The sequence below is a fragment of the Peromyscus maniculatus genome, chromosome 23 (genome assembly GCF_049852395.1).
Source record: "Peromyscus maniculatus bairdii isolate BWxNUB_F1_BW_parent chromosome 23, HU_Pman_BW_mat_3.1, whole genome shotgun sequence".
NCBI lineage: Eukaryota > Metazoa > Chordata > Mammalia > Rodentia > Cricetidae > Peromyscus > Peromyscus maniculatus.
In genome coordinates, this window is record NC_134874.1 from 16733501 (window position 1) to 16745803 (window position 12303).

Here is a 12303-nt window from a genome sequence, read left to right on the forward strand (position 1 = left end):
ACATAGATCTCCAAACTATACCCTGGCTCTCAAGGCAGAATCCCTGAAGTCTCCGCCTCCCTCTCTTTCTCCCTCTGGGCACACGGGGGCAAGATGGTTACTATTTTGTCATTGCTATGCCAAGGTTTCCAGATGCTCTCGGTAGCTGAAGAGGAACCTGACTGTCCTGGTTAACCTTAATTGTCAACCTGACACCACCTAGGGTCTTCTGAGAGGAAAACCTGGACTGAGGAATTGCCTAGATCAAACTGGCCTACAGGCATGTCTAGGGAGGGATTGCCTTGGCTGTTAATTGATGCAGAAGGGCCAGCCCACTGTGGGCAGCATCATTCCCTAGGCAAGTGGTCCTGGGTTGTATAAGGAAGGAAGACAGCTGAGCACAAACTTGTGAGAAAGCCAGAAAGATTGTTCCTCCATGATTTCTGCTTCAAGTTCCTACAGGAGCCCCTGCCCGGATGTCCCTCAATGAGGGACTGTGACAGAAGCTGAAATAAACCCTTCCCTAAGCTGCTTTTGGTCCAAGTGATTTATCACAGAACCAGAATTCATGGTGGCCCAGTGACCAAAGCCCGGTCGGCAGCACCCAGGCAGGTGTTGTACAACGCCAGCCCTGCATACACGTGGCAGCCACTTGAAGACCTGGCCGCCCTCACAGCTGGCACACTGTGTGATCTCTCTGTGGGATGCTGGGTAAAGCACCACCCTTCCTGAGCCTCTTCTAGAAAATGAGGAAGGTGGCGATACCCAGAGATACAGCACAGCAAGGGCCCATCAGCAGGTGCACCCCCGCCTCGTCCTCACCACAGGCCGCTGACCTCCTCCCCCAACTCAGTCCAGACACCAAAACCTCCAGGGATCAGCTGCTGCGAGCATCTATCTCAAACAACAGACATTCCTTTCTCCCAAGGGCAAAGAGGTCGTGGCACTCCCCTTCCTGGATTATGTCCTCAGGCCTGACACAAAGACGGACGGACGGACGGACACAGACACATACACACAGACACACACACACACACCTGGCCCCCTAATTCTACCTAGAAATAAAGAAGAAAGAACCTTGAGTCTGAACAGAATGGAAGAAAAGGGAAACAGAGGCAAGGCACACTCACTAGTGGGAATATTCAATGGGCAGCCACCTTAGAAACTAGCCAGGAACTTCCGTAGGCAAGAAAAACAACAGACGCCAGCTATTCTACTCCTAGGCAGACTCAAGAGAGACAAATGCGGCTTGCTCCAGCTCTTGCTGGTGTGGCTTTATTCCCCGTAGACAAAAACCAAGGCCACCCAGTGTCATCAGCTGAGAATGGGAAGATAAAATGCAGTCCAGAAACAATGGAATATGATGCAGTCCTGAAAAGGGACGAAGCTCTCAATACTGGCAGTAATGTAGGAGAACAGGGAGCACCTGACGCTGGGGGTGGCCACCCAGTGCTGGGGGCAGGCGCCCGATGCTGGGGGCGGGGTGAGGCAGAAAGGAGAGAGAACAAAAGGCCACGGGCTGCATGGCTCCATTCAGAGGAAATATCCAGAAGGACCAAGAGCAGCGAGCGACACAGGGCTCCTTTAGACCATGGTGTCACAGGCAGAGAAAGGCTGTGCAGTGGGTGGTACAACTCAATGACAAGTGTATGAAAGAAGAGAGAGCCCCAGTGATGGAACAGCAGTCCTGCCCAGGTCCCAGGGGCAGGAAGGGGTCATAGAGCCCACCACAGGCAGTACAGGAGCTCATCTGTCCCCCCCAGATTCTCTGGGAACAGGCGGTGTGAGGGTGCACCACAGACCCAGTCAGGAGGTCCCCGCCCCACAGCCTTCAGCAGGGACACAGTGCCCAGGACTCCTCTATACCCCAAGATGTAAAGATGCACACACTCCAGACCCACATCCACCCTGTGTACCAATGGGCCAGCAACACCCGCCGCCTGCAGCCGATGTGATCCAATGCTGCACCATTGGTGCAGGTTTGGGCAGTGGGGGAGGGGAGCCTTCTGCACCACCCACTCTAGCAGTTCCCCTAAGGCCACGGCTGCTTCCCACCCTGCTGTGACACAGTTGAGGCCAGCAGGACGATGATAATGATCATTACAGTCGTGGCCACCCTTCCCACCCCGGCAGGCACTGTCCCAGGCAGAGGCACTGAGCAGTCAAGAGTCCTAGGGAGGGTTACATGGTCATCAAGCTCAAAGAAGAGGAATCCAGACCAGTCAACCGTGGGGTGGACTCTGCTGTGGGGCTAGAGCAGCGGGCAGGCTTCAGGGGCAGGGACAGGCTCACAGCCCAGCGGCCAGAGTTATCAGCCATCGTCCTTATCAGGAAGTGTTGTTTCCTGCCTCCCCCTGGGGACAGTGCCGGGCAGTACATGACTTCCCCCACCTCCTCCTCCTCCTCCTCCCGCTCCTCCTCCACCCAACACCTGCTGCCCGACCCCATTCCTCCACCCTCCCACCCTGCCCAGCCAAGCCTGGCTCACCAGCTCCACCTGGGGCCCCAGACCTTCCAGAATCCGATGCGCGGCCTCTGCTTTCTTCTGCGGGGCAAAGAGAAGGGTGGGATTAAAAGCAGACTCGGAGCAGACGGGTACCAGCGCCTCCGGGGTGGGAGTCAAGCCCAATCTGCACGGAGGACCCCAGTCGACCCTGCAGGCGTCCCTGGTCCCTCCCAGGTTGGCGCTAGCTAGGGTGTCTGACCATGGCTAACCAGGCTACAGCCTCACCCGCTACCTTCTGCCGGGCTTGGATGCCTCGGGCGTCTGCTGACCTCAGAGCCAGTACAGCAGGCAAAGGGGACCACGGAGCCGTCTAGGATCCCGTCTCACAATAGAGTGACTATTTCTGGCCTCCATCCCCTCCCTTCACAAACGCAGGACTCATTAGGAAAACAGAAGCGTGCTGCAGAAGGCCCCACGGCTGTGGGGGCGCCCCTCAATAGGCTGGACCTCATCCTCTCAGGCCAACACATGAAGACAACATTGTGCCTCCGTCTGGCTGGCTGCCCAGACTGGGACCACCAGGCCCGACTCACAGGAAGCAGGGAGTGAAGGGGGGCACAAGGACTGGAATGGGGGACCCAGAAGCCGCTGGAGAAGCCTGAACCCATGTGCCAGAAAGCAGGGTGACCAGGTAGGCGCTGAAGAAAATTCGGGGTTGCACAGAAGTTACCCCCATTACTCAAGAGCAGCACCCCTGAAGAGCCAGACCACCTCAACGCACCCGCACCCAGCAGGGGCAGTGGATTGCGTGTGGGCTTAGGCTGGCAACCAGACTGACCTCTGCCTAGAGCTAGGGCCGTGGCACCCAACTCTTGGATCCTTTGTGCCGAGCTAGGACCCTGAGACCAACAGCGCGATGGCGTGGCCAGGGCACAGGACCAGGGCCAAGGTGGTCACATTGGTGCAGCCATGGCATCTTTTTGTGTTTAGGTAAAGGGGGCGGCACCAAACACACAGGGGTCCCCAGGAACGTGACTCACACAGCTGGAGCAGGGTCTTGGGTCTGGGGGTTCTAGGACCCTGTGCCCCGCAAACCACACCCACTAAGGTGGCCAGACCCACAGCTTGTCGGAGGATGTGCTGCAGGGCCTCAGGAGCAAGTCTGCTGTCCCTCCTCGGGGGCAGGGGACACCCCAGGAAGGGTGGCCGGGAACCCAGAGGCAGTGACTGAGGCAGCCTACTCCCTCTCATACATACACTCCCCACCCTACCCCCACACACTCCTCCCCTCACCATCTTCTGCCACCCTGGGAGCTGAAACTGCCACTCCCCCAGCTCAGATGGCTTGGGGGGGGGGTGCCCTGCTCTCCGGCGGCCCCATTGATCCCAGACACCCCAGATCTAGCCACTCCAGGCCCTCACACTTCTTTCCTGCTTGTCCCAGACACCTGCCAGGCTCCCCCACCCAGAGAGGTCTCAACGTCCCCAAATCCCTGAGACTAACCCCTCCTAACCTAGGCTGCCTGGTCTGCCTGTACACTGGACAGTGACAGCCATGGACTAGGCAGCAGCCTCCTCCACCAGGCTTAACTGAGCCCCTCACACCTAACAGCGCCACAGGGCTCTCTCAGTGGACCTACAGTGACCTGTCCTCCCAGGTCACCTCCTAGCCGGGCTCTCCAGCCGCCCCACCACACTGGCACACAACAGGCACTTGGGCCGCCATACTAACACCAGCCCTGGCATACAGCAGGTTCCCAAACACTATTATCTCTCATCCTTACGTGGAGACAAGGCCAGCTCACTGTAGCCGCTGGTACATACTCATTAGAGCTGAGCCAGGCTCGCCCAAGGGTAAGCAGGGCAACTTGGGAGTTCTAGTAGGTCAGCTTCAGGCTTGCGATGCCTGCTGGCCAGGACATCGGAGGGCACAGGGACACACCCCGATCAAGGAAAGCAGACCAGCTCTGGAGACTGGCCCGGCCCCTGATGCCTCAGCTCTGACTGCGAGCACAGACATCGATCTGCAGGTCTGACCCTGTGGAGAAGGTAACCGGAGCCAGGCAGACACCACTGCTTCAGGCTACCAGGTAGGATGCCCAAGGAACAAACAAGAAGTCTGGAGATCCCTGGGCATTTTGCGGGATCCAGAGCCCCTGGGGTCAGGTGGGGCCAGCAAGTCCTCAACCACCACCACATAATGCACAGCACCCCAGTGTCACAGGCCAGCCCCCGCATCTAGATCAACACCCTCTGAGTGCACATACATGTTTAGACTGGACCCAGGCTGTGCACACACAGCCACAGTCTGTGCCAAGCAGACACGAGTGTCTGCCGAGTGAATGCATGGTGACCCCACGGGCCCACCCCAGCCCCTCCACTTGCCACACACACAGAGCCCTGGAAGTGAGCAGGTGCAATAAGGAGAGCGTATTCTGAAGAGCAAAGGTGTAGTCCCTCCCATCCAGTCCCCCCGCCCCTCCCCGCCCCCTTACCCATCTCAGTCCCCTTCCCTAACTGTGACACTCCCCTCCTCTGGCTGCTACACCTGCAGCTGTGCTACGGACAAACTCCCAAGGGAGGTGGGAAAGCCACTAGTTGGCCCTGAGTGGGGATGTGCTCCAAATGCACAAGGCCTTGGGCAGCCCTTGTCCTGCCTCTTTGCAGAGCCAGCGGGGAGGAAGGGGGATTAAGATTTAATCCTATTCATCTCAGGGAGTGCTAAACCCTGCTATTCCTCAAAGGAAACTGGGGGGGTAAGGGCAGCTCCAGGACCAGCCCAGGCAGGGGGATGAGGGTGTTACAGGTGTTTCCCCTTCTGCTGCCAAGCCCTACTGCGCCTGGCTGGGATGCAGCCCTCAGCTAGCACAAAGGCAGGGATGGGAAGGTGTCAGGACTAGAGGAGAAGTGTAGAGAGGCCCCATGTGAAGCAGGAGAGCTGAGCAGAGGGCAGCAGGAAGGTGATCTTGGGAACATGTGTCCACTGCGGCTGGAGAGAGCTGCTTCTCTGATCATCTCGCTTACAGGCTCCTGGTGAACACTATAGTTCAATCTTGGTTCTGGGTCCCAGCCCCAAATCTAACGTGCTGTGCAATCTCAGGCAGGTCCCCTGCCCTCTCGGAGCCTTAGTGTCTTCCTTAGCAATAAAGGACAGCTACCTACTTCCTACAGACCCTGAGGCACAAGTCTTGGCCCTCCTCCTGCTCTGGGCTTTGGGTCCATAGTCTCAGATACAGAAAGCTGGAGGCAGTCCAAAGCTCGCCAGAGAATTGGCCAATCAGAGGGTCCCAAAGGGGAAAGAGAAAGGAGCATCCCTCCCACCCACCAGGTGCCAGGAGGCAAATGAGGCTGAGAATCAAGGCCCGCAGCTCAGGAGGCCAGTTCAAATCTCCCATCTACCATATCCCAGCTGTATGGCTCAGAACAAGTCTCCCCGCTTCTCTGGGTCTCAGTTTCTCCATATGTAAGATGGAAATGCCTCCCATGCGCCCCTTCCTAGGATCAGCCAGGCAGCTGACGGGCATGAAAATACTGGAACACCACGTGTCACTGGATCTGCTTGCGGTGGACGTACGAGGTGACGGCGCATCTGTGACCAGCTGGCCCCTCACTCTCCTGTCTGATGCCTGTGTCATACGGTGTCCCACGGGCCACCCCTCCCAACCCTGCCCGCGCCTGCAGGGCGTACCCGGTTCTCGTCGTAGATGATCTGGACCAGGCTTCGGTGCTTGGACTCTATGGGTGGCGGCGACACCGGCTTCTCGGGCTCGGGCGGCTTGGCGGCCTCCTCCTCCAACTGTTGCTGCAGGGACGGGGACAGTGGGAGTGAGCGGTGCAGGCCGGAAGCTGAGGCGCTGGTCCCCCCGCTTGCCTGCAGCCACACACAGGAAGTCAGGCTGATCGCCGTTTCCTGTGAGTCACCCAGAGACTCTGTGCCCTCCTCGGCCAGGCTCCCTGGTGGCTGTGCATCCAGCCTGAACCAGGCTTTCTGGGTTCAAATCCTGCCCCAGAGGGGTGCTCTTCCTCAGTAGGTCTCAGTTCTCATCTGGGCTGCAGTGAGGACTAATGAGGCCACGTAGGTGTAGCACTGCGCTACACTTTTTTTGTTTTTAATTTTATGTGCATTAGTGTATGCATGTCTGTGTGAGGGTGTCGAGTACCCTAGAACTGGAGTTACGGACAGCTGTGAGCTGCCATGTGGGTGCTGGGAATTGAACCTGGGTCCCCTGGAAGAGCAGTCAGTGCTCTTAACCGCTGAGCCATCTCTCCAGCCCCTGCTCTACACTCTTACCCATCACCCCCACTGAGAGCTCCACGGCCCCAGGAGACACTGCAGGCAGCGTGAAGCCCTCAGCCTGGAACACGGCTTCTGACCCTCACGACCATGCAGCCTGGGGACGTTACACCAGGTCTCTAAACCTCCTACTCCTCCCTGGGGAAGGCAGAGTTTCCAATCTTCTGAAGGCTAAACCAGAAGATACGTGCAGAGGGCTGGGGGAGGCAGACAGTGCTTTCCATCACACCATCTCCACCATCATCACGGTCACACCATCTCCACCATCATCAGCATCATAATCATCTTCATCACCACTAGCACCATGATCACCAACACCATCATGGCCACCACCATGGCCACCATCATCACAACTACAGCCATCAGCACCTTCCCCACCCCCGTCATCACCTTTATAACCACCATTAGCATCACCATCATGATCATCACCACCATCATCACCACAGCCACCATGGCCATCGACATCACCGCCACCACCCATCACTATCACCTTCATCACCGTCGTGAGCACCATTATAATCATCATCACCATTGTTACCACCGTGATCACTATCATCAACATCATCACCATCGTCACGATCTGTGTCATCACCACCACCACCACCCTTATCACCACCCTCACCCCCATCACCATCATCATCACCACTGCTACCATCACCACCACGTCCATTACCATCACCATCACATCTAGTACCACCCTAACGACCACCAGCATCAGCATCAGCTTCCTCATGATCATCACCAGCATCAGCATCATCATCACCACCACCACCAACACCACCAGCAGCAGCACATGCCTGCGTCTTCACACTGGACCTCTCCTTCATTCCCTCATACCTGGCACCCCTTCCTGCTGCGGCTGTCCGCTTTACCTCAAAGAGAGAAACCAAAATTAGAGTTCAAGACACGGATCTCACGTTTCCCAAGAGGCTAATGCCTGATGGGATGACCTCCAGAGGGTGTCACGATGCTACCAGAGCATGCTCCACTCTGCCTGTTGTGCGCTACAAATCGGGCATGTTCAGTCACAGGGAAGCAGAGCTTCGTGGCCCCAAACAGGGAGAGGATGAGGCAGGAACAGTTAGCATTGAGACCAGAGGAGGCAAGCTACCTTGGTCCTGTAGTGACCCCTGGTGGCAGCCCTCACATTCCAGCCAAAAACTGAAGCCAGGAAACTTAAGCATGAAGAGTAAAGACACTCCCTGGGGACCAGAACAAAACATTGACTTACTTGGGTACAGCCCTCCTCTCAAGCCTGACGTCAGACCTTACTTCCATCACTCAGGGCTCCAGAGTCACTGCACACCCTACAATGGTGTTTGGAGGATCCCAAAAGACCCTGCACAACAAGTCCCGGTGTGGGCGGGGCTATAAGGAAGCCAGGCTTCACACGACCCTCAGCCATGCACGGCACAGGGATGAGCCCTGGCCCAGTACAATCTGGAAACTCGCTGGGTGAGAACGCAGAAAAGCTGCATGCAACCCTCAGGAGCAGTTGCTGGGCTGCATGTGGGCCAGCCACTGTGGGACAGTGTACCTCACTGACACACTGGAAATGGCCACGGTGTACCTCACTGACACACTGTGGAAATGGCCACGGTATACCTCACTGACACACTGTGGAAATGGCCACGGTATACCTCACTGACACACTGTGGAAATGGTCACGGTGTACCGCACTGACACACTGTGGAAATGGCCACGGTATACCTCACTGACACACACTGGAAATGGCCACTGTGTACCTCACTGACACACTGTGGAAATGGCCACTGTGTACCTCACTGACACACTGTGGAAATGGCCACGGTATACCTCACTGACACACTGGAAATGGCCACGGTATACCTCACTGACACACTGTGGAAATGGCCACGGTATACCTCACTGACACACTGGGAATGGCCACGGTGTACCTCACTGACACTGGGAATGGCCACGGTATACCTCACTGACACACTGTAGAAGTGGCCACGGTATAACTCACTGACACACTGTGGAAATGGCCACGGTATACCTCACTGACACACTGTAGAAATGGCCACGGTATATGGCACACAGAGTCACCGTCACAGACAGGAACCAGCAAATCTATACCCAGGAGAATCAGAACAGTTGTTCAAACACATAGGACAAAGCACAATACAGCCATACGATAAAACAGTACTTTTCCACAAAGAGGAATGAGGTCCATCTATTCTCTGTGAACCTTAAAATCCTTATGCTGAGGACAAGAGCCAGAGACACAAAAGGCAAATATTTTTGAGTCTGTGCATGTGACGTGTCCAGAGAGTAGCTCCACAGACCGGTGTACAAGGGTGACTCTGGGCTGGGAGGTGGGATGCTGCTAATGGCCTGGGTCTTTCAGAACAATGGAGGAAGTAAGACAACATGGTCCATCGCCACTGAACTGCAAACTTTAAAATGATGCATTGATGCTTGGAAATTTTAGTTTCGGGGGTGGAGTAGACAGACTGGTCAAAGGTTAGGACTATGTACCACTCTTGCAAAGAACTGAGTTCAGTTCCCAGTACCCAAACTGGACAGCTCACAACCGCCTTTAACTCCAACTCCAGGGCTCTGACGCCCTCTTCTGGCTGTGCAGGAACCTGCACACACAAGCACACACACTCACACAGAGATCAAAATTTATAAATATATCTGGGGGGCGGTGCAGGTGTGGGGGCACATTCCTTCAATTCCAGCACTCAAGAGGCAGAGGCAAGAGGGCCTCTGTGAGTTCGAGGCCAACCTTCTGTACATAGAGAGTTTCAGGCCAGTCAGGGATACACAGTGAGACCTGTCTTCAAAAAAAAAAGAGGGGAGAGGGGCAGGGCACAGCAAACTGACAATCCATAAAATAGAAACAGAGAACTGACTACCATAAATGTTCCTCTAGTATTGTGTGTCACAAATAAATGAGTTTTTTTTTAAACATTCTTTTATAAGATACCATTCAAAACGTAATTTAGGGAAGAGGAGGAGGAAGAAGAGGAGGAGGGGAGAAGAGGAGGAAGAGGAAGAAAACTAGTAACAGCAACAACTCTAGACGCTTGGCCTCCAGCCCCAGTCAATATTCATGCACACAGTGGAGGCTCCAGCAACCCCCCAAGCCAGACCTGGAGGACCCAAGACCCGAGTTCTCCATCAGCCTGGCAGGGCTGACCTGACCAACCACACCAGGGGCCAGCCTCGCTCTGGGATTCCGAGCTACCATCTTAGAAGCTCTCACTGCCCTGCTCCCAGATCCCATTCGTCTCCTCATGCAAAGAACAGCCTAAGGCCCCTTTCCTCCCCTGGGGAGCTCGAGCTGCCTCTTCCAGGAATCCTTAGTCCCTTGTAGGCTCTGCTCAAGTTCAGATGTGTGCCTACTCTGGAGGCTTCCAGAGTCAAGACACATCCCCAGAAAAACAGGCAATCACATGACTCTGGGCATCTGGAGACGTGGGGCCAGGCTCCTGCCTTCACTGGAATCCCCTTCCTGTCCTCACGACTCACCTGCTTCTTCTTCAGCTTGGAGATCTGCTGCTCCACCATGGTGATCTCACGGTCCACACGGTCCATGTTCTGGATCAACTCCTCCTTGGACAGCCGAGACGGTGCCAGATCCAGCTCCGGGTCAGCGTGCGGTGGGCTGGGGGGTGACACAGGCTCCAGCTTGCCTGACAGGCTACGGTCCTGTAGGTGGACAGGAGCAGAGCGTGATCACCCAGGTGACCCTGGCACATGACTTCAGGCTGCGGCGCACCAAGTTCCCATTCGAAGCAGTCACTCTGGATGTGGGTCCTGCCTTCCCGCCTGGTCCTGGCCACCCTTCCCATGGCTATGTTCTCTGAAGACAAAATCTAGGAGGCTGCCATGTCACATGAATCATGACAGTCCCTACCGCCTCCTCCTAGGTCTGCCTATCTCTCCTGTTCCCCCAGAACAGAAATGAGACCGATGGTGACCCCTCCGGCCCAGCCCCATAGACCCTCCACAGACACACGACAGTCCATGCAAGCAGGCTGCAGACCCTGCACTGGAGCAGTCAGCCCCTCAGAAGACACACTGTCACAACACACAGGGGCCAGCAGTCACCAGGCCTCAATTCTCGTCTCTGCTTTTGCGGAGTTCGAACCTGGGGCCTTATGCATGCTAAGCAAGCACTCTACCACGGACCTACCACCTAAGCCATTTTCTACTTTCAATCTTTGAAAGATTTATTTTATTTTATGGCTGTTTCGTCTACATGTATGTACATGCATGCCTTGTCTCTTTGGAGGTCAAAACCCCTGGAACTGGGGTTACAGGCCGTTGTGAGCTATGTGGATGCTGGGAACCAGACCTGGGTCTTCGACACGTGCTCCTAGCTGCTGAGCTTTCTCTTCCTGTTGCCCAGGATGTCCCTGAACTTGACATCCTCCTGTCTCAGCCTCCCACATACAGGAGGATGGTCCTTGCCACCCCACCTGGCTCTTTTTTCACTATGGGAGTCTTTCATCGGGGTTGAGGGCTGCTCCTCCCTGACTGACCATGCATCTCACACATGGCCCTGCACCTGGCTCCTCCTGGGTTTCCTCTGTTCTCTAGCTAGAGTCAGGGACCACCCAGGCTGCACTTGGGATGTCCTGCTGGGCTCCGATCCCAGGCTCGCTCTGTAGGACTCAGTTCTGTGACCTCAGATAGCGCATGGGTGCTGCCTGCCTCATCGAACCCATCCGTACAATGGGGGTTGAGAGGCAGGGGTAATATCTCCACAGTGAGTTGTGAGCCTTGGTGCATCCAAAATGCTCAGCCCCGAGTCTGGCACACTGTTATCACTAAGCAGCACAATCCATACCCTGGCTCCCAGCGAGGCCAGCCCCACCCTGCTCCCCTCTGGGCCAAGGCAGCAGCTGCTGGCAGACGTGGCCAGGCAAAGTCAGCGGCTGTCCCCACCCCCACGCAGCTGCACTCCACGGACACAGGCCGCTTTATTCCTGGGAACAACTGCAGCCTGGGCAACCAGGTGCCCCACCTACCCCCACCCCACCACTCTTGCGACTAGAAGGGCCTACAATTCTATTTGTCCTCCTCCTGAGGGGTCCCTGTCCCCAGGCGCTGGCTCCCAGCCCAGCACTTTGCCGCTGGCCTCACGCGGCCATCTAAAACACGAGAACAGAGGGACATGGCGCATTGGGGACTGAGGACTTCAGGCTCTCCTGCCAACAGAATCACCCAGGGGACTGTCTCAACATGCAGCTCAAAAAGAAGGTGGTGGCAGGTATGATCCCCAGCCCAGTGGTCATATCAGCCCCTCTGTTCCCCACAAACAGAAGGGCAGTGTGGGCTGTGGGGCCAGGCAACCTGAAACCGTGGACCAAACTCCTTACGGCCCAGAATGGCCCTCAAAGCCAGGCCACCTACAGAAGGTTCCATCCCCAGCAGTCAGAAGACGCAGCACACAACACCAGCCACACCATGTAGCTGAGCCCCACTTCCTGGCCTGGCTGGATCAGGCTGCCTTTCATGGTGGCTCATCCTTGGGACCAGGCATGAAATGACCCAACCCATACCCCCCACAGTGCTCTAACACACAGCAGGTCCCCACTGCCTGATTAAA

General features: G+C 56.1%; 1 protein-coding gene across 31 annotated transcripts in view; it reads right to left on the reverse strand.

Annotated features, from left to right (window-relative positions):
• Ncor2 (nuclear receptor corepressor 2) overlaps positions 1–12303 on the reverse strand; it is a 162576-nt gene that overhangs the window by 86303 nt on the left and 63970 nt on the right. For all 31 annotated transcript variants that reach the window (XM_076561252.1, XM_076561254.1, XM_076561232.1 and 28 more), the window contains 3 exons: positions 10218–10397; positions 6114–6227; positions 2468–2524 (listed from right to left, as the gene is read on the reverse strand). In XM_076561252.1, the coding sequence (XP_076417367.1) occupies positions 2468–2524; positions 6114–6227; positions 10218–10397 (351 nt within the window). The remainder of the gene's footprint in view (positions 1–2467; positions 2525–6113; positions 6228–10217; positions 10398–12303) is intronic.